Genomic DNA, 21922 nt, shown 5'->3' with positions numbered 1-21922 from the left:
ACAGTCTGCCTCCTTCTTGTCTCCATGGAGATGTCATATTTACCCAAACATACTGTGAAACATAACTCCACGGAGGTAAGCAAACTATGCCAACAGGCCAGTTCACAGTTCATCTCTGGTGAGGTGACCCCACTCACTCTTACACTCCTCTGAGGCAGTTTTTTTCTTTTCTTTTAGTCTGAATAAATGCATGAAAGTTAGACAATCTAGGCAAAGCAACACAATCTCCATGAAGACAAGTACGTGTCTTCACCTGCTTGACTAAAAATGCAGTGATTTGTAGTCCCAGTGTGACGCACATTAGACAAACTACATTACCCACAATCCTCTACTGCTAAACTGCTTTACGGCTGACGACGTGGCCATGCTGCGTGTTTTTTAGCGGACCGGGGCGATTCAAACGAAGCACACCGGCATTTTGGATTTGCCTGGTCGAACACGAAAAGTTTGATATTACGATTACCGATCATGTCTGGGAAAATCAAAAGCCGCAATGCCGCAAACGCAGACACGATAACGGGCGGCGTGTCCTGCGACGAGCGGATCCTGCGGGATTGTCATCAGCTGTACACGGATCCCGAGAGCGGTGAGCTGATTATCGAGCTTCAAAACTGCACAGACAAACAGAATAACATCCCTTACAAAATTCTTCACTAACTAATGCAACCTGAGCTAACCAAATACTAAAAGACAATGCACAGTGTTAGATTAGAGCTCTCCAAAAGGCTAACGGCTAGCATGCTAATCATCCAACCTGCTAATCATCCAACCTGCTAATCATCCAAACACGCAAATCCTAAGCTTTGACAACTAACCGCTGTCTCAAGCATACTTAAAAGATGAAACTGTACACAATAAAGTTAGTTTTGCTCTAGCTAAAATATACGTTTAATATAGTAGTCTCTTGATCTACCAGTTGGATTAGTTAATTCATTCCCTCATGTAAATTTGGTGCATCTCTGACGTGTTAGATGAACCATCTCACACACTGAGGACTTCAGGGACCGGCCTCCTGCTGGTGCCCAAAGGCAGGACTAAAGCAGGACTAAAGCAGGACTAAAGCAGGACTAAAGCAGGACTAAAGCAGGACTAAAGCAGGACTAAAGCAGGACTAAAGCAGGACTAAAGCAGCATTTCAGTTTTCTGCAGCTAAAACCTGCAACAGTCTTCCTAAAGATGTGAGACAGGCCTCTACTTTGACAATGTTTAAACCCAGGCTCAAACAGTTCTCTTTAGCTGTGCTTCTGACTGAAAGGATTTTATTCTGCACTCTACTGTTTTAATGTTAATTTTATTATGATTATTTGTGATTATTTATGTTTTGCTTTGTGTCTTTCTTATTCTATAAAGCACTTTGAATTACTTTGTGTACCAATTGTGCTATACAAATAAACTTGCCTTGCCTTATGTAAATCTGTTGCCCTTCACATTCAAATAAATTCAAAAATAAGTTCTCAGTAGCACATGTATACAGTACATTTTTTGTAAGTAATTTCTCATGCACATAAACTGGAACACTGTTTGCCGTTTATGGTTATACTTGCAGTTATTCATATACGCTTACCACTAATTATAATTAAAGGTGCATTATGTAACTTTTCTGATAGAAATGGCTCTATAGTATCTCTGTTGAAATGTTATTACTTTGCCTGGAATGTTCCAGGGTTTAGGATTAAAATGATCCATCTCCATGGAGATGGACAATAAGAAATGGAATGTATGTTTTTTGAGCAATAAACAAATTCCAGAGAACATTCCAGGAAAATCAATATCATCTCTCATGATGGCAAACACTTCACTGCAAATGTTTTGTAGTGCCCCTATTTAAGTATGTGTATGTATATGTGTGTATATATATATATATATATATATATATATATATATATATACTTTATTTTATTTCAGGTCTGATTGCAGTAGCAGAATCTGTTGGTGTGAAACTTTTGCCGCCCAGAAAAAAGATCACGGTGATGCTGATGGGTAACCACTCTGCTGGAAAAAGCTCCTTTATCAATTGGTAAGTCAAATCTGTGGATAACATGTATATATAACAAACTATGCTTAACAAATAGATAATCAGAAACATGTGACTTGCGTACCTCTTTCAGTCAACCGTAGCAGTGTACAAAAAGCAGTCTTTCCAGTGGGAATAGCATACTTAAAAAAAAGAGTGTATGGTTACAACTACAGGCATCATGATTGCTACCACGAACTCAAACAAAATTGCACTGTTGTTAGGTCAATTTTAGTTTGGCTTTTTTAACTGTATACTGAATGTTAGCTCAAACCTGCTCAGTCAGCCTTACAGTTTAGTCACACTTTGATCACAGGGGGGCAGTGGCATACATATTATCCATCAACAGTACAATGTGAAAGCGTTTTTTTACAAGTATATATTAAATTCTGCAATCATGCTTCTTTGTAAAGCTGATTTATCATTTCTTGCATTCCTCTTTGTGAACAGGTATGTAGAAGAGCATATACAGCGCACTGGAGTGGCCATTGAGACCCAAGGATTCAGTTTTGTAACAAGTGGCCGTAAGCGAGAATCACTCACGGTTTGTTAATAATGTTTCTTTCGCTGCATAAAACGGTTTATAAAGCTAAAATCTCATAAAGTACGTGTATCTTTCACTTTAGGGCAATGCTACACTCCACTTGTACCCACATTTCAAGCCACTGCAAAAATTTAGAGGTAATTCAAACTAAACAAGAAACAATTTTTTTGTTTTACTATTGAATTTATTTTGTGTAATCTTTACTTATTTTTGTCCAGGAGTTTCCGAGTACCTGAGCACAGAGATCTGTACGTCACGGCAGAAGCGTTTCAGCTTGGTGACGTTTGTGGATTCCCCTGGACTTGTGGACGGAGATATGAAGTACCCATTCGATGTAGATGAGGTCATCCTTTGGCTTGGTAAGTCAGATGTGAATTTAAACACACTTAAACGCAAACTTTGCTTTACATTATTCCCTGTTTTGTTTTAGAAACGTAAAGAAAATACTGTATTAAATGTTTTTAATGCTGTTATGCTCAATTTTGATACTGGGTGCTGATTTTGATACCACAATGATAATAATGCCACTGTTTATTTAGACACTAATGTAATTTTAATTCAAAATAATAGTAGTTTCTTTAGAGGCACTGTACCTGATTTTTATTGTCTGAAAAATGTAAAAAAAACAACAAAAAAACAACATACTACTTCATTTTAAATGGTTTACAGTGTTTATAAGTGTTTTTCACAACTTTCAGAGACCAGGGTTGAAGTTGGCCATAACTGCATGCTAACACACATTTCCTCGTTATTGGACAATGAAAGACCTTATAATTGGATGCAGGAAGTACAGAGCTAACTTATTTTGACCTGCTGATATAATATATATCTGTACTGGAGCAAGACAAATTTTGAAATGCAAGGGAAAAAATGGTGCACAGACCCTAAATTTAGCATGTGCTGTGATGGTACTGTTTTTTCCCATTATTGATGCTTGAGTATCTAGTTTTGATCATTTTTTTTTGTACGAATTAGTATCTGGCTATTGATAATTTTGACAACTACTTAACTACATAGTGACAGTAATTGTGTTTTTCATTGTCTCCAGGTGATCTCTGTGACCTGATCCTTGTGTTCTTTGACCCAATGGGACAGGCCCTCTGCAAAAGGACACTCAATATTGTCGAGAGCTTGAATGAAAAACATGGGGATCGGCTGCGTTTCTACCTGAGCAAGGCCGATGAAGCGGGAGGTGAATCTGACAGACAGGTGAACAGAATTCTCAAATTATATTGTGAACTAAAACTATGTTGGTGAATGTTTAAAATGGGACTGTTCAATTAACAGAATTTTAAAGGTCTTATATTGCGCAAACTTGACTCTTGTGAGCTTTAAGCCATGTCAGAATGTTGTTATCTCCTCAAAAACACACCTGTAATTGTTGTAGACAGACTAAAGGGTTATGCAAATGAAACATCTCCAAAGCTCAAAATGCAGAGCTGAAATTATCCAAATGACTCTAGTGAAAGTGCATAGTTTAGAAACACACTGGGGCACTTACCACATAGCATCACAAGGTGGAACAGAGTGTTTTCTGTTTGAGAGAATTACTCAACCTAATTATGCTGGGTTTGTGTATTAAACATGTGTGAATGAAACAAAACGGAATAGATGTTTTTGATGAGGAACCAACATTGTAACAATCAGGAAATGGCGTAATGTGGCCCTTTCAGTCAAGATCAAGATTCAGGCATTTCTACTTTGTCAGTGATCAGCTTGGGTCTTTTTTAAAGGTCTATAGCCAATCCTGTCAGTGAAAGCACGGGGTTTGGAGCAGACTGAGACTTTGTAGGAAGGATTTTGATTATTTTTCTATTAAAATGCACTGATTAAGTGTGTATTGTTTATTTTCAGGAAAATAATAGACATTGTTATTTGTTTTTTGCAGAGAGTAATGATGCAGATTGTTCAGGAACTTTGCAAGCGTCCAGGACTCAACAAATGTGGTTTTGACATGCCCACAATCTACATTCCAAATCCTAATAAGGTAAAATCTGTGATTTTTTTTTTTTTTTCCCCCCACTCACTATTTTTATAATTTAGCTACTTTAACCACTGAAGTCTCATTTCCCTCTTAAATAATTTACATTTATTTCTTCTTTTAGCCAAGTCGATGTGTCAACCAGATTGAGGAAGTGTGCCGTGCGATTGAAAAAACCATCAACCAGACAGTGCAGAACACCCTCAACTCTTTAGAAAAAGACTGTGAACTGATCAGCGAGGCCATCACTGACACACTAGCCAATGATAGGTAAAATACACTTACATTTACAGCAAATGGCAATATGCTGATTTTTGTGGTTGGATAACTGCACCATAAAAAAATACAAAAATAATGGACATTCTTTAAAGCTCCAATGTGTAACTTTTAGCTGAAAAATAGACTAAAACAAAAGCATGATTTTCATTTTGGATGTTTTTCGCACTGAAAAACATCCAAAATGAAAATCATGTTACTTTAAGCCACCGCTGCTAGAATAAAACCTCAAAGGTACAGAAATTAAAAGTGAGATTTTCACTTTTAATTTCTGAAATGATCACAACAAACTCATGTAGATCTCATTCAAACAAGCTTAGAAAATTAGTTTAAATGTTTTTGTTTTTTCTTGCGTTTTTATTTCAGGTGGATAACCTCAGAGAATCGCCGGGCCCGTTGTAAGAGTTGCTTCCTCACGTTGCTCGGCTTTAGTGTGCCGTTGGCTCTTATGGCCTTGTTGGTTCTGGGCACTCTGTCTAAAGAACTGTTGGAGGTGACTTTGGGTCCTCAGGGAACTGAGGCTCTGTCACTGTACCTGGTGAGTGTCAAAAATACTAATACATGCTTTTTAAATTATAACTTTATCCCTGATCAAATCGATGGTGATCAAGGAACAGTAGGGACGTACCATAGTTTGAGATTTTCTGACCCGGAGAATCAGCTAACTTGTACTGGTGTTAGAATCTTTCACATTTCTTAACAAGCTTTGATGTGAAAAAAAAACAAAACAACTTACTCGCCTGCTATTATTTTTGTTATATGAATTGCATAGATTTGTGGTGCATATATACAGTATATAATTACATGGGTTTCAATCACAAGAGTTTTACCCGTTACAGCATTTTGAACACTTATGACTTTTTATGTTTACAACAACAATGTTCCTAAATCCCAACATTGTATATCCTGTAGTTTTATAACTGACATGAATACAATCCATGGGTTACAATTTATTTTTCAAAAGTCCAAAATTGCAACAGCAATCACCTCACGGGGCTTCAAAAAATCGTTTATTTAACCTATAGAAAGTTAGAAAATCAAAAATGAAACGGCCATTTGTCAATAAAAGACCAGAGTAACCAAAAGACAACCACATGAAACACAAATCAGATTCAACTATAAGACATGCTTTTAGCTATTTTTTAAATATGGTTCTGTTGTGTGTAATTTTTGGTGCAACAATTGGAAATTTGTTGTATTGGGTGCCAGCATTAGTTAAGGGCACTGATTTTAAGAACACAATTTAGACTAGTAATGTCATCCCCAGGCCCCTGTTGTGCGTCTCTTTGACACTCTGACTGGAGAACAGCAGCTGTACCTCTGCGGTGGGCTCATCATGCTCTCCTTCCTCTTCCTCCTCGTCTCACGTTTCTGCTTTAAGTAAGACTTTCACACACCTGCTGCACCTGCATTCACTTGTATTTACTTATTATGTTTATATATATTTTCTTCTCTTCTTTCAGGACGCATCAAACGATGTCGGGCAAACAGAGAAGGCAACTGCAGGAGAAGCTTGAATACATCCAAGAGGTGGTAAAGAATAAAAAGGTAATTCGGTGTCATTCTAGTCTGGGTTGTCAAAAGTATCAAATTGGAATCGATACTTGAACTAGTATGGAAACTATATACTCAACACTAAAAAAGGCACATTCACAGGACAGAAATGAACCTTTCCTAAATAGTTTTAGAATGATCTTGCCTGGTCTCGTATATAAATGATCCAAATCAACATTTGTGAGGTTAATATGCAGATGCTATTTTAACAGTAAAGATTGGGATTGTGTCATCACACCTCTAAGAATGATCTCAATAATAAAACTTAAATGTAGATTTTAATATGCTAAATGCTTAACTTGGCATTCATTAAAAAAATTGTTTATATTGTGTAACTTTATACTTTTTACTGTCATCAAACATAACTGACCTAATTCCAGTAATGTTTGTTTTTTGACATTCAGTCTTAAGACTTATAGGAAAAAACAACCTCATTTTTCCATCATCTAGAAACTGAAACCACCAATACAAAATAGCAATATAACCCACCCTGTGTTGATCTGCTTTTCTGAAATGACTAATGCATAGCAACTCGGTGCTTTTTCTGTATAATTCAATCTAACAAAAAACTTTATTTTAAATAAAGGCATATTGGAAAAAAAAGGACTAAGAATCATAATTTAACTGAACTTTGCTCCAAACCACACGCTTTCACTGACAAAGGATTAGCTGAATATATCAATTAGGGATGACTGAATCTTAATGAAAATGCTACTAACTGTACACCTCTAGTTACATTTTAACATGTATTGTTTCTTCTTCTTTAGAAAAAGCTCTATGAAGAATACCTGCGGCAGAGTGTCAGTGATCAGGACATGGACATGTAAAGGATGGATTATTCAAAGTATTTAAAGACTTGTTTAATGAAACCAATACCACACACTAGACCAGCGTTTAAATTGTTTTTGTAAAAACTGTCTCTGCCATAGATACTGTTACACGCATACTGCCTCACCCAACTTTATTATGTCTGTAATTGTCTGTGCCTTTTTCCCTAAGTTAAATCACTAATCCTTCAGCTATTTATATTATAGTATGTGGCACTTAAGTTAAAAAAGGCACTGGTTTACTTATCTCTTTGAACTGTCGATCACCAGCTTTTATACAGAATGTACTTGATCCAGATGTTTCCATAAATGTGTAGCATATTTTGTACTTTTTCAAATACATTCCCTTTTATAATGAAACAGTTGTTACTCAAGATCACGTTACTCAAGATCATGTTTTCACGGTAGTCTGGCCAAACATTTGTATTTCATGTGAGTCCATGTTTTTAACTCATGATTTTTAGTGTCAACAACAACACTAATAAAGTATACATTGTTTAACTATTGGAGAGATCTTGTAGTTTAATAGACACTTTTTTATACAGTATCCAGACTCTGAGGATGATTGGTAGACAAATGCTGACAGGAAATTCTAAATACCAGGTTACAATGGGAGGATTATTGACTGGTGTGTCCTGCTGCCTAAACCCCAGAGGTGGGGTCCTGCTGCCTAAACCCCAGAGGTGGGGTTTGGGCAGCAGGACGCACCAAAAATGGCATTCGGATTTCTGTAAAGTCATATAAACTGATGTGGGTAATCAGATTTTTTTCTGATTGTTCACATGTGCAGGTTTTGACAAGGCAACAAATATGCATAAAAGGCAGGCTAATGTGGCAAAGACAAACATGAAAGAATCATTTTAAAAATAATTGTTGCAACAATCCATTGATTAACTGAGCCAGGCCACCAGGTCATATCAATGATCAGATTTTAACCCAGACAAAAAAATCAGTTGATTAGTTATCTATAGTCCATGTAAATGTACTCCCCAATTAAAAAGTCCTCATTTCTCTGAAAAATTCTGTGTGCCGTTATAGAACTTATATATTTCTTTATCGTTGACACTCTGTTGTCACTGTATTGTCACCAAAGCCCTCATCTGCAACAAAGTTAATATGTTTTTGAGGCAAGTCTATATCTTGTAGTCTTAGACCCAGAGAGCCCTCCAGGTCATTTGTGAGTTCAGAGCAGGGAGCAGAATTCTGGGCTGATGTGCTCTTGTCACTGGTGGAGGTGTAAATCCCAGAGTCCTCACTGCTGCTCTGCAGACTGTGTCGCCCACTGAAGAGCACTTGCTGAGGGGAGGGAGAATTCACTGAGAGAAGATCACAGTGGAGTTCTGAGTGCCGGTCTGGACCCAGGAGAGACGGAGAGATGCCAAAGTCATTGAGGAAACTAGGTAGAGTGACTTTGGGATTAAAGCTGTTTTTGAAGAGTCTGTGGCAGTGAAAACATCCAAACACTATTCCAAACACGAGCAGGAATACAATACACAAACATGTGAAAAAGATCAGACTGATCTGCGCCCAGCTCAGTCCACCATTGGTGCTGGTGCAGACTGGTTCTGTGAAGGTACTTGTTCTGTTGGGTTCAATAGTACAAGACTGGACACAGACACAGTACTTGGTCCAGGACAGCAGGTTTTCCATAACAACCCTTGTATTGGGGCTGTCTAGAACCTGTGGTATCTTAGAACCTATGTGATCTTCCCAGTACGTGTACCTGTAGTACAGAGAAGAGATTTTCTCCTTCATAGAGGTGTTGTTGTTGGTTTGAGGCTCTGAGATCGACACTTCCAGGTCACTACCAGCAGGAGAGACAGACACTATGGTGGGGGGTCCCACTGCAGCATCTTTAGCTGGGGCGAAATCCAAAGAAACCCACTCAGAGTTGAGTCCATTCACAGTGGCACAGACCCGGAGTGTATAGATACCCAGGTAATGCAGGTTCAGAGGATTGAGGTCACAATACATGTTTGACGTCTTCTCACACGCAGGTTTCCACTTTGGATCCTTCCTTGCTTTTCGGTATGTCCCAGTGTACTGAACCGTAAAAGAGGCAGTCTGCCCATTGCTCCCAGACCAGGTCCAGAGCAGAGTGTAGTTTGTGTTCAGAGCCCGGGCGGTGAGCTTCTCTGGCGGCGGAACCTGTGCGCAGAGAATACGCGGAAGAAGTGCGAGAGCCACGAGCAAAGCCACAGGAGCCATGGCCTGGACCTACCTGGACCAAGAGATAGGTAAAGTTAATATAATATTCACAGATTCGGACTTCCGAGGTCAATAGCTCATAAATGCAAAAGTTTTGGAAGACGATAAACAGGACATAATACTCACAGTGACACAGCCTCACGACTACAACGCTGTTGTTTTTTTTAATCAGACGCGTATTGTGGACGTACCGAAATACACTTCTGTAAATACTCGCTCCTCTGCGCCATGGCTCGGGCCCAGGACATAAACTTAGACATAAACATTAGCATCATGATTAGCACCGACTGTTTTAAGGAGAGACTACCACAACCGGAAGGAAGCATACGTCATTTCCGCCGAAGGCAGAGACCGGGGGAAAGTTGTTTCCTGAAGTTAGCTCCGCGGATCATTTCTGTGCCAAACTTTGGCATTTGTACAAAATGACTCTATTACTTTACTCAGACTCGGTATAATCTGCTTTTCATTCAAGACCGGATGTAGGAGAGCTGCGGGATGAGCTCAAAGACGGAAGATTCGGGTAGGCTTCATGTTTGTGTAGGCTTCACGTTTAGTGCAGTAGGCTCTGGTTGTTTACAGTAATCTCCTGATCTAACGGGATTGGCTCTACTGGGACAGGCTTTTCACCTGCTGTCCCAGTCTCTGGGCTTATATGTCAACAGTGTTGAGTCTGAAACTGAAAGATCAAGTTCAGTCATGGACTTTTCTTGGAAGTCCATTAGTTTAACTTTACACCCGTGATTTTGTCTCGTGGCACTGGCAGTAGTGGGTGACACCTTTTGACTTTTAGCTGTTACTGATAATGTTGTAACTACTGTAATACCTACTTGGTCTCATTTATTGTTCACTTCTTAATGATTACACCATTGCAAAGTTGAATGAAGTTACTGTCTAAGTTTTGTCTACATCTCAATGAATCTCCCTTTCAAAGCAGCAGAGTAAACTTATAAAAACATGACCTTGAGATCTAACATTAAGAGTGACTCCTATTCTCAAAACTCTCAAAACTCCAAACTTATGACCCACAGACGTTGAATTGTATTATCTGTATTTGTTAGGCTCCCCAAGCTTGCCATATTAATTGTATAGATTAAAGTCCTTTCATCTGACAAAAAAACTTGAAGAACTTAGCACCAGTTTCTGATTCTATTGTAGAAAAAAATCTCTTTATTTAAGCTGACCAAGAAGACATTGAACTTTGTGCTAGTTTTACTTTCATAGTTTATAGAGCCAGTAATTGGAGGTATTAACCATAAACCAGGTCAACAAGTCTGCAAACAGCATATTCCACCGATTCTGACCTGCCCTCCAGCTAAATTTTAGACTGCAGGGATTGTAGAATGTTGTGATGTCAGGTGTAACCTGTAACATGTAATATACCTGTCCCTCCCTCTCTTCTCCTCAGGGTCAGACCTGCGTGCTCAGCTGGAGGAGTGCAGAGCGCAGGTGGAGCACTGGCAGGGTGTGGCCACCATCTGTGAGCTCAGCAAACAGGAGGAACTCGCCGAGTTACAAAAACAATGTGACCAAGAAATGCAGTCCCTGCAGGAGGCACTCAGAGGTAGGTAGTACTAGAGCAATGCTAGTGCATATTCTTTCAGTTTAGATTTTCAGACTTTTAGCATTATTTTTGTGTAGCTTTGCATGTACTAATAAATGTATTATTATGTTTACAGACATTATCAGGACTATACTAGGAATAAAATATAGGCCTAACATAGAATTTAACCAGTTTTATGAAAGAATTAACTTTACATTTTCCACTGTTTCCACTTTGCCTAGATAAGTTTAATACCATACTGTAGCATTAAATTTATCTGTCTCCATGGAGACCAGTAGGTCAAGTTACAGACCAGATCTATGGAGATGTGTACCTGCTCAAAGTAAGAATGCATGTTTTGAAAAATGAAAACACTTGGAATTGAATAAATGCAACATAGATTCCTTTGAAGACATAGTTTGGAACATTCCTGGCAAAGCAAAAACATCTCCATGGAAACAAGCAAGTGGCTGGAGCACCAGAAAAAATACATAGTGCACCTTTAAATCTCTTACTGCTGAACTGAGAAGTAAAACATCCTTGTTGTCTTCTCCCCTGACACATGACTACTGTACAACTGTTCAACTGTATTTCACTGTGGTTTTCAGAAACTGCTGCTCAGTATGAAGCCAGGATTGCCTTTTTACAGTCGCAGCAATCAGACTCCCAAAGAGCCTGTGGACATAGCCTGGTCAGTGAGAAACTTTATTTTGTTATTTTTGTGGAAAAGAGGTGAAGAGATGTGTGTAACGAGGCAGACTGAGATGGTTTATGCAGCGGAGGAGTAAATATGTTAACAGGAGATGAAGTCTGAAATGCCAGGAAACAGGAGGCCTTCAGGAAGGCCAAAGAGGAGGAGGGTGTAGTGAAACAGGAAGTTGGGTGGTGTGGGACAGGAGAATAGGGTATATGGGAGCACGTGAGTGGATTTTTAAACACAACCCCAAAAATCAATAGTATTTTTGATACTACAGTGAAATAATGTACCCTGTCTTACATTGACTTTGTCCTATTGTAAAGTCCTGCCTCTCTCTACTATCTACTAGTGTTATCATAATACAGTAGTAAAATTTCAAACTCAATGCAGAAACAGATTGCAATACCATAATGATAAAAACGCCCTTTAGAATGTATTTTTCAACATTAAATCTGGACTTAAGTCTGTATAATCCCTCAGTCATTCAGGTGTGTGCCATAGTGGTCCATGTGTGTATACTAGTCTCTGTGGTCTTATACCTGTTCTGATACAGCTCCGGATCATTCTAAAGCTATTCATTGTAAAGTCTTGTGAATGTGACTTTATAGTATCAACACTTGTTTCAATGAGTATCTAGTTTTTGATCAGTTTTAATAATGATTAGTATCTGATATTATATTTTTGAGAACCTTCCCATCTACATTATTAACACACAGTTGTACCGTAGGCCTTATTTTAAATACAGCTCTTTCTTTCCTGCTGCTGTCAGACTGTACAATGAACCTAGCCCTGTATGCGTGTGTCTCCCAACTACATTAATCATATGCAATAATGTAAAATGATAGTAATAATAGTAATTTATCTTTATTTTTATTGCATAATTTTATTCCTCTGCTGTTAATGAACTGTGCATTTCAACACAGGGATTTCTCCAATGTGGGACAAATAAAAGTTCTGTCATATTATAAAGCATAAGTAAAAAAGTATATTCAGGAAACATCCAATTAGTCCTAGAGAGGGATTACACAGACATAAGACCATGTGGTAATATAAAAGAAAGCACTATTATTTAATGTTGAAAATCACATTCTGTGGTTTAAATAAAGGGTGTTTTTATGATCACTGTGGTACTGGATTCGGTATTGAGTATTGATTTTATTCCTTAGTATAGAAATCGAGTTTGAAATTTTAGTATTGTTACAACACTATTAGCAAGTTCACATTTTACTTTTTTAGTACTGATCGGGGTTAGCATAGGCAAAAGGGTTGGCAAAATAATTGATACCTAAACATTACATATTTCAGAGTTCTGGAAAAAAAGGCAAAAAAGACCCTGAATCACCAGCATCCACCAATAAGCCCAGGTCAGACAGTGATCTACAGGGGACCCCGGAGAGAGCAGGTCTGGCCCAGGACTCCGAAGAGGGGGCCCTGGTCTGCACGGATAGTTTCTTCTCACTACGCAACTGTGACTCTGCATCGCTCTCATCGTTTTCAATGGACACTCCTTCACTACCCAGGAAACCAAACGCACAAGATGACACAGACTCTCTGGTGTCCACTGGCACTTTGGTCCCAGAGGCCATCTACCTGCCCCCCGCTGGACACCGGCTGGTCTCACACAGCGACTGGGAGTCACTACACGCACAGGTCAGTAGGAATCAAGATTAAGATTGTTATTTAAATGAGTTCACAAACTGACTCTTCACTCAGTCATCTTGTGTTCATCAGGCTCATTCTGATGCCATAACACAAAAATTCTTACTATTTTGTTACTAAGGATAAAGCTTGACTCTTGTTACCAAATTAGTTACAAAATAATAATAATACAAAAAAAAAACTACATCTACAATCATAACTGAGTTTGAATCATATATTTATTCTTAAGACAAACAATAATTTCACCTTTTATAGAACTCTTCTACTCAAATCTTTTCTGCTCAGTGAAGACATTGACCTGTTTTTGGTTCATCTGGATGTTGGATGGGCCCAGCAATTAGGGATGTGTTCATAAACTAAACTAAACCAAAGATACTGTGTCTGTGTCTCTGTGTGTGTGTGTTCTCAATGTTCTGAATGTAAATGTAAATTGTTTTTGTCAGTTGTCAGATTTGCGCGCAGAGGTGAGTCGGCTGGAGTCTGAAAAGGAGAATCTAGAAAAAGAACTGGACACACAGACCAACCAAACCCACAAACAGGTAAGACTTCATATCTGTGACTTATTATTGCTGTAGATACCTCTGCCCAGGTCCAATGCAAGAAGCTGTTAAAGACTGTGCTTATGTCTGCTATATAGTTATAATCTATGACACTGATTTTTTAAAATTCATTACATTTTTACATTTATTTTTGGGATGTTACTCAAAATCAACTTTTTGGAGCTATCATGATATTACAAAAATAGGCCTGGAGAGGTTTTATATGTCATCCATGAATATTTTCTTGTGATTTCTCCTGGGCCCTAGTTCAGCCCTCCTTAAGGTTAGCAGTATAAACGTGTACAATGTTCAGCCCACAAGCTTACATCGCCTACGCTCCCACACAACAGTTTGATATAAATGTACAAAACAATACACTATAACTTCACAAACCTGATGCAGTGATCAATCGTTTAATTAGTGGGATACATGCTGATTGTGTTGTGATAGTGCTCTGAAGGGTGAATGACTTTGTGCAAGGAGCAATAAAAGGTAATGATGATCTAAATATGTTATGTGTTCGTAATTAATACCCCATAGAAGTGTAATCCCCCCTCTTTAAATGTTTCCTAGGACTATATCTATAGCTTTATGTTTATTATATATATGTTTTTCCAGGTTTCAAAGCTACAATCTCAGGTTAAAACCTCTGAGGCCCTTTTAAAAGACTTGCACAAATCTTTCAGCCAGTCTCAAAATGCAGTGCAGAGTCGGCTGGTGAGTTACAGCGATAGAACTGTTCATTACATATTTCCCCTCAGTCGCTGTGTAATGTGTAATTGTCTAATGGATGTGAGTCAGGCGGAGCTGTCCCTGTCCCAGAAGAGGATGCACAGTGAGCTGAGCAGACTGAGGGGGGAGGAGGTGGAGGAGGAGGAGCAGCAGACGACGTTGGAGGCCTCCGCTCTCATCCCAGCAACACTACAGGTAATGGGCCAACTACAATAGAGATAATACGTCAACAGTAGGTACATTTATAAGGCCAATAAAAAGCTGATAAACGGAGTAATCAGATAATACACAATAATTACATCTGTTTTTGGTTTGTTTACATGCACAAGAGAAATCTGATAATCAAAAACACCTACTGACATGTGTTAAAGGCCTTGTGTTTCATTTTTTTCCGATGTGTTTAAGTAAAATTGCCTCAGTACAGATGTAGTAAAAGCAGCTCTGTCCATTATGTGCTGTCTGCCTCTAATCAGAAAGTGCCGCATTGTCCGATAATCAGTAAGTACTCGTTAGCATGCCAAGTGTTCTAAAACTCTGTTCTGCTATCTGAAAGTTGTGAAAAGTGCTTATAAACTCAGCGCTTTGAATAATTAGGATGCTCACAATATATTAAGGTAAGCAAGGAATAAGTTTGGACGACTGTACCAAAAAAATCCATTGTTTAAGGGCGCTGTATCTGATTTTTACAGTCTTAAAAATGTGAAAAACGGTTCATTTTAAAGTATTTGGGAAAACAAAGTACAATGAATTGAATTATTTTTGTCTTTGCCACATTATTTTACCCTTTTGGCATCATTTTCCATATCCGATTTAACTGTTAATGACATTTCAATAATCTGATAACTACAGAAATCAGATAATAGATGTTTGGTGTACATGTAAAGAAAGCCAGAAATTACTTTTACATTTCAAATATGATGTATGATTCTGTTGGGGAAGTATATTGTTCCATTTTGCACACTGAAGTATTTGTTTCTTGTTCTTTTACTACTTCTATTCTTCTATATTTCACCGGTTTAGTCATAGTGAGCATCAAACTGTGTTAAACTGAGAGCAACATTATCATAACTTTACTGAAATTACATCTTGTTTCAGCTGTTAGGTATTATAATTAATCATCATATCACCGCAACCCTACGTGTAACTGTGTACATGACATTTTAGGAATTTGATAACTCTCGAACCACTATTTAACCAATTATTTTGACATTTTAAGTATGTTGTAAGACTATGTTGAGGTAGAATTTACACATTGAAGTAATTCCTCTTATTATATTAAACAAATTTCAGGGTAAAAGAAAACTAATTAAGTCATAGTGAGCATCAAACTTTCTTAAATTGAGATCCTCTGTCACTGAAAAACCTTATGGTCACCGTGATTAGAATTGACCATTGTTTATGCTCCTAAACTGGCTTCACATCAAAGCTTATCGATGTCAATAGCAAATGTAGACCAGTTACCCAAAGTCAACAGGCCCCAGCTCAATGAGAAATACATGTGTTTGTATAACTTATCATTGTATATAAAGCCGCCATCTGTTTGTCTTGCAGGGCGCGCACTGTGAGGAGCGCCTTCGAATTGAGATAGTGAATTTGAAAGAGCTATTAGACGCGCGGACAGAAGAAAATGGTACATATATATAATTCTACGTCCTCAAAATACATTCTCATTGATAATTTGTAATGTATTCACTTTCGCTTTTCCTCCCCTTTTCTACAATCAGAAGTTTTAGAAGGTAAGTGTTTTGTTTTTTTTGAATTGCGTAATCATTCTTAATTTTGTAGTACATTTTTAAACGTCGTGATCTCTGTGTGAATTTGCAGTGCAGTTTTCTAGTCTAAAAACTGAGACGGAAAGGATCCAGGCACTGAAGGACCAGCTGCAGGCCGATCTCCTTGTGTGTCGCAACGAGCTGGGGGCCCTGCGGGTGGCGCTTTCCCACGTACAGAGCACCAACAAGAGTCTGACTGCTGACAAGGTAAACATGGCACAGTATGTCGTTGTATATATGATAGTTTTTATTTTGTCCCTTATTTTTTTAGATAAAGAAAACTAGGCCAAGCTAAGATGTTTTTGCGGTGAAATTACAATGGACACACTGTACATACTTTGCTCTCAGGAATCGTCTAGTAAATATGAGAAAACATTTAAACATTTAAACCTATGCTCAAAATATGATAAAATATATATGAAACTGACAATAATATGACTTGAGTTGTCAAATATATTGAAAATCAGATGCAATTTGAAAAAACAGTGTCTGTAATTCCTCAGTCATTCAGGTCTTTTCCTACTAAAACTGGTATTAAAATTCGATTCTCATTTGTGCAGGTATCGGTACTAAAACAAGTCACATTCACAGGACAGAAATGAACCTTTCCTGAGCAGCTTTAGAATGATCATGAGCTGTATCAGAACAAGTATAAGACACATAAACTAGTATATGTCCATGGACCACTATGGAACCTACCTGGACGACTGAGGGATTACACAGATATAAGGCCAGACAGTAATATAACTGAAACAAAATTGCACTTGGTTTCATAACTAAACACATTTGCAACCACATTGTCACATAAGAATTCCAAATGGCTAGTCCCAGAGATAAAAATACCAATACTCCACAATTCTCAAGTAATAACAGTGAATTTATAAGCCACACTGTTCAACAAAGGTACTCACTAGAGATGGGTATGAGTGAACATCAGTGGAAAATTGTACCTTCCATATAAACAAACCCGCGCTGACTTTGTCCTTGTGTTTGCAGACGTCCCTCCAGCAGCAATGTCTGGAGCTGCGCAGCCAAGTGATTAGTCTGCGCTCTCAGGTGGACACCAGCCAGACGGTGCAGAGAGACTTTGTGCAGCTGTCCCAGTCTTTACAGGTAAGATTGACAAATATGTTTGCTCTTAAGTACATAAAAGTGAAATGACTGTCTACAGATTACATTAGCTGACCTTCTTTTAAGGCATTTTGATGGATATTGGACCTAGATTATCTTGGGTGAATGTATATCTGACACATTTAAAAATATTATAGTTGTCCAAATTATGTATTTTTTCAATCACTTCCTCATGAAAACCTGGGAGCTTGAATTATTGAGCTGTCACTGCTTGTTTTTACTTGCATTACGTTCCTTTATTGGTTTTTGACTGCTAACGTCACATAGGGCAGTGCAGGTTACGCATGGGTATCGGGGCAGTCGGCGCCATATTGGTTCTATCAAACTGTTTTTATACGGCTTTTTACAAACACCAGAAAGATTAAATTTTCCTAACTATGATATTTGGGCAGTTAATTCATTTTTGTAATTTTTATTCCCCTTAAAGATAACTAAACTTGACACAGTTAATAAGTAAATGTCGGCTTGATTAATAAGATGGCCCTGTTTAAGCTGCAGTACCAGTTTTACAAATGCGTGCACAGATTCAGAACTACTTTTTGAGACGGCAAAGAGAAGTCTGTGTCAACATATGACTTAGAAATAGAAAAGGATGAAAAAATAATGCAGTGGACTGAGAAACGGAGCAGATTTCTACAGGATCAACAATCGAGCACTGAATTCTTATTTATCTCTGGTTTGAATGATACAAGAGGAGATGTTTTTGGACATTTGAAAAACATGTGACACAAATTTGGTTGGCATTGGTTGGAATGTTTGGAGGTTTTTCACACTGTGGTTTGATTCTAGACCCTTCTGTATTCAAACAATGTAGAAGGAATTGGCTTGTCAGTGAATATTGAGAATTACATGATGAATCGTTTTTACAATCGTCTTTCTCTTCTGCAGGTGAAGTTAGAGTTGATCCGACAGGCTGAGACTCTGGAGCAGGTTCGGGGGATCGTGGAAGATGCCATGAGTGAAGATTTAGCAACACCCACAGAAGCAACATAGTTTTAGAAATATAAAACTAATATGAAGCACTCCAGGTGTTCAAGTTTAAGGTCACATGTTATGCTAATTTAACTTTTTAACTTTTTAACGTTTATTCAAGACACTATACCTATTTTTTACTGTTTAAAAATGTGAAAACTAGTTCATTTTAAATAGTTTGTAGCAGACCAAACGCATTCCTCAATGATTTCCAAACAGCCTAATTATTCTCCGAGATGAGTTTTTAAGTGCTTTTCACACCTTTCAGAGACCAGAGTGCAGAATTTTACCATTGCTGTAATGTGAACAATTAGCTTGGTAACAACAAACCAGCATTGCTTCCTGGTCTGCAAAGGATATAACGCTTTATAATTGGATACAGGCAGCACATAGTGGTCTCATTTTGACCGTAAGAGCTACTTTTACCCTGTAATATCGCTGTACTGTACTAATTCTAGTGTATTACATGGGGAAACAAATGGATACTGCCCATTTTAATTTGTTAATTCACATCCTAGCCTCTCCTATATTTAAACCCTTATTCTACCACCAAATGTTTTTTTTTTCTCCTGCTAATTAACAGTGTGTAAATTGTAGCATCTTGTTAGCATCATCTCGCTAACAGTAGTGCACACACGTCATCCAACTGTTCTGTAAAAAATAAATAAATAACTTGTTAAACAAAGGCGGTTTACATGTATCCAGGTTGTGAAATATGAAATGCTAGCACTTTAGCTTTTGTTCTAGCTTTGCCTAGAATGTTCCACAGTATGGTATTAAATGTATGCATCTCCATGGTGTCAGGTATGTGGAGGGGCGACTCTGATAACTCACAATAAGAATCCATGTATTTTACTGTATTTTTTAAGCGCTAAAAACTATATTTGGATAAAAACAAGACAGATATGTTTAATGCCATTTTGTGGAACATTCTAGGCAAAGAAATAATAACTTAATAGACCATTAGGCACCGGAAAAAATTTATAGTACACCTGTAAAATAATAGCATAACATGTGACCTTTGCACCAACTATAATAACCACTGAGGCCATAGTAGGATGGTGCTGCCTGATGTTTGATTTAGCACATTCCATATTATGATTTTATTTATTCTTTGGTGTCTTACACTGCCAGTATTTTTAATTAACTCTATAAATGCAATAGTACAGAGACACTATTTACCATAGAGGTGGTTTGCGAGTAAAAAAGTATTTTGTGAAAAATGCTGACAAAAAGCAATAAACATATTTACCTTTTTGTTAATACATTAAATGGATGAAATGTATTTTTAACTGCGATTAACTTTCAGACGTTGGCTATATCTTGCATTTTAAAACCCAAAGAGTCATTTGTAAAAAGTGAGTCAAAAGTTAAATGTTTGTTATTTTAGATAGAACTTAAAGGACACATATTAGGCTATTTTCTGATCTAGATTCTAATGGTGTTTCCGCATCAAAAACAGACCTGGAGTTGTGTTTTGTTTCATTCGCACATGTTTAACACACAAATCCTGCATATTTAGGCTGAGTTCTTCTCTCAAACAGAAAACACTTTGTTCCACCTTGTGATGTCATCGTGTGGTAATACCTGAAGAGCTCCACTGTGTTTTTAAACTCCACACACCTTCACTAGAATCATTTGGATCATTTCAGGTCTGGAATTGCCAGTCTCTACTAAATAAAAGGTAAAAGGTAGACGTTAACTTGAAAAATACCACTTCATGACATCACAAAGTGGAACAGAGCATTTTTAGCTTTGGAAATGTAGACAGACTAATAATGAAAGGGTTACTCAAACTTATGTGAATAAAACAAAATCCAACTCTGCGTGTGTTTGGAGGAGGTAACTACATTTTAACAAGACTTGAAGCTCACAAGAGTCAGTTTGGTTTAATACTGGACCTTTAACAAAGTGCCATTTTGAATATCGTATCAGGGCGGTTAATATGTTTAAATGAAGATAAGCAGTGACACACTTATCACAGATTGAAAATGTGAATGATAAATAAACATACATGTGTACTTGCTCCATTTTATTTTATTGTTGTGGCTGTAGCATTTGTGCAACAACAATTAGAAACTCAACTTCATATGTACATATCTGGCAACTTGGCTAACCATGTTCTACATAATCCAAAACCAAACTTAAGTGAAGAATGCATCTCTATTTGCATCAACTACTTACAGACAGCGTGAGTTTAAGCAGAACGAGCAGAAGAACACATTATCACAGCTGTAAAAGTTATGTAAACACTGTCAGACCAAGGGTTGCTGGTTTAGCAGAGCACATCTTTGTCCCTGTTTTTGCATAACAAGTAAGTCCATGAGATGGTGATAAATATTTATTAAGATACATTTACTAAACAAAATGCAATACTGACAAACCAAGTTGACAGCTTCTTATATATATCTTTATTCTTTAAGAATAGAATCATCACAGGTTTTGACTTCTAGCTATATATTAATTTTAGTAAATACACAGAACAAATCTCTTGCCATGTGTTGGTGTTTTCAGATGGCACAGGCTTGACAGCGCTTTGTTCAAGTGACTCCCCTCTCACTCGGAGCGCTGGGCCCTTCGGCTTTGGTGTGAGCGTCTGCGCAGTCTCACCTCCTTTACACTTTTCCTGAGGAGGGTCAAATAAATTTACTTCAAAGATCAGGTTTATGTTGAATTGTCCAGCAGCATTAGCTGTGGTTACATACACATAAATAATCTGAAAAGGTCCAGAAATCAGATTATAATCACATGTTGCTGACATGCAAACCTGATCTGAGGGACCAACATTTTTGGGATCCAAAAATGTGATCATTATCAGATTTTTCATGTGCATGTAACTGTAGCCACTGTCTAATACAAAAGCAAAGTGGCAAATATGGAATATTACGACAGCACATTGCAACATAACAGCACAAGACTCTATACAGACTGCAGCTCCATATCCAAGCTTTGTTTCTTTGAATAGGCCTGTCACAGTAATCACTATATGGACTTATTACTCTTATAGAAAGAACAATATTTTTTCAGTGAGATGGCATAATTCTTTATTGTCTAGGAGTGGTTCAATGTGCTTCAGGCCAGTATCATCAGATTGAAAATGGCTTCTGAACGGGAGCCGAAATGTTTTGATTGCAAAAACTGTCTGTATTACTACCGCTGAAACAGCCTCTACAATATTTTTTCAGGCTCAATAATAAGTGCATCTACCTTTTCTTTGCAGCAGTATTTTCTGTAGTATAAATATGTATAACATTAAATTTAAGATGTAGTCAAGTAATTAACGTCTATGCAGTGATGGAAGTACCTTTTTTAAGTAAAAGGACAAATACAGTGGCCAAAAATGTAAAAAGTATTGCATGAAAAAATCTGCTTAAATAGAAGTATTGAAGTACCCATTTAAAAATGTATTTCAAAGTAAAAAGTAAAAAGTATTTCACATAGATTTTGAACTTTTCAAGCATCAAAGGTATTGGCAG

The 21922-nt window shown here is 37.6% G+C and overlaps 4 protein-coding genes across 6 annotated transcripts in view; 2 read left to right on the top strand and 2 right to left on the bottom strand.

Moving 5' to 3' along the window:
- Positions 1 to 346: 346 nt before the first annotated feature.
- On the top strand, positions 347 to 7214 carry si:ch211-11k18.4 (uncharacterized). Its single transcript, XM_033971854.2, has 12 exons — positions 347 to 586; positions 1906 to 2017; positions 2465 to 2558; positions 2641 to 2695; positions 2777 to 2917; positions 3607 to 3767; positions 4447 to 4545; positions 4664 to 4809; positions 5182 to 5353; positions 6083 to 6195; positions 6279 to 6363; positions 7137 to 7214. Exons 1-12 carry the CDS (start codon positions 469 to 471, stop codon positions 7194 to 7196), a joined length of 1356 nt encoding a protein of 451 aa, XP_033827745.1. The 5' UTR covers positions 347 to 468; the 3' UTR covers positions 7197 to 7214.
- Positions 7215 to 7679: 465 nt separating this feature from the next.
- LOC117375535 (interferon alpha/beta receptor 1a-like) lies at positions 7680 to 9745 on the bottom strand. Its single transcript, XM_033971856.2, has 2 exons — positions 9531 to 9745; positions 7680 to 9417 (listed from the first exon to the last, which is right to left on the bottom strand). Exon 2 carries the CDS (start codon positions 9402 to 9404, stop codon positions 8250 to 8252), a length of 1155 nt encoding a protein of 384 aa, XP_033827747.1. The 5' UTR covers positions 9405 to 9417; positions 9531 to 9745; the 3' UTR covers positions 7680 to 8249.
- A 7-nt stretch (positions 9746 to 9752) lies between these two features.
- rabep2 (rabaptin, RAB GTPase binding effector protein 2) lies at positions 9753 to 21659 on the top strand. The gene is made up of 12 exons (XM_055223810.1): positions 9753 to 9924; positions 10810 to 10965; positions 11553 to 11635; positions 12947 to 13291; positions 13744 to 13839; positions 14458 to 14556; positions 14641 to 14766; positions 16123 to 16201; positions 16296 to 16307; positions 16396 to 16550; positions 17340 to 17456; positions 18363 to 21659. Exons 1-12 carry the CDS (start codon positions 9900 to 9902, stop codon positions 18465 to 18467), a joined length of 1398 nt encoding a protein of 465 aa, XP_055079785.1. The 5' UTR covers positions 9753 to 9899; the 3' UTR covers positions 18468 to 21659.
- Positions 20466 to 21922, bottom strand: part of atp2a1 (ATPase sarcoplasmic/endoplasmic reticulum Ca2+ transporting 1) — a 147979-nt gene continuing 146522 nt past the window's right edge. For all 3 annotated transcript variants that reach the window (XM_055223805.1, XM_055223804.1, XM_033971803.2), the window contains one exon: positions 20466 to 21072. In XM_055223805.1, coding sequence (XP_055079780.1) covers positions 21062 to 21072 — 11 coding nt within the window. In that variant the 3' untranslated portion in view covers positions 20466 to 21061. The remainder of the gene's footprint in view (positions 21073 to 21922) is intronic.

Source organism: Periophthalmus magnuspinnatus, chromosome 8 (assembly GCF_009829125.3).
Source record: "Periophthalmus magnuspinnatus isolate fPerMag1 chromosome 8, fPerMag1.2.pri, whole genome shotgun sequence".
NCBI lineage: Eukaryota > Metazoa > Chordata > Actinopteri > Gobiiformes > Gobiidae > Periophthalmus > Periophthalmus magnuspinnatus.
The sequence above is the reverse complement of the archived record's forward strand: the minus strand, read 5'-3'. Positions and strand labels throughout refer to the sequence as shown.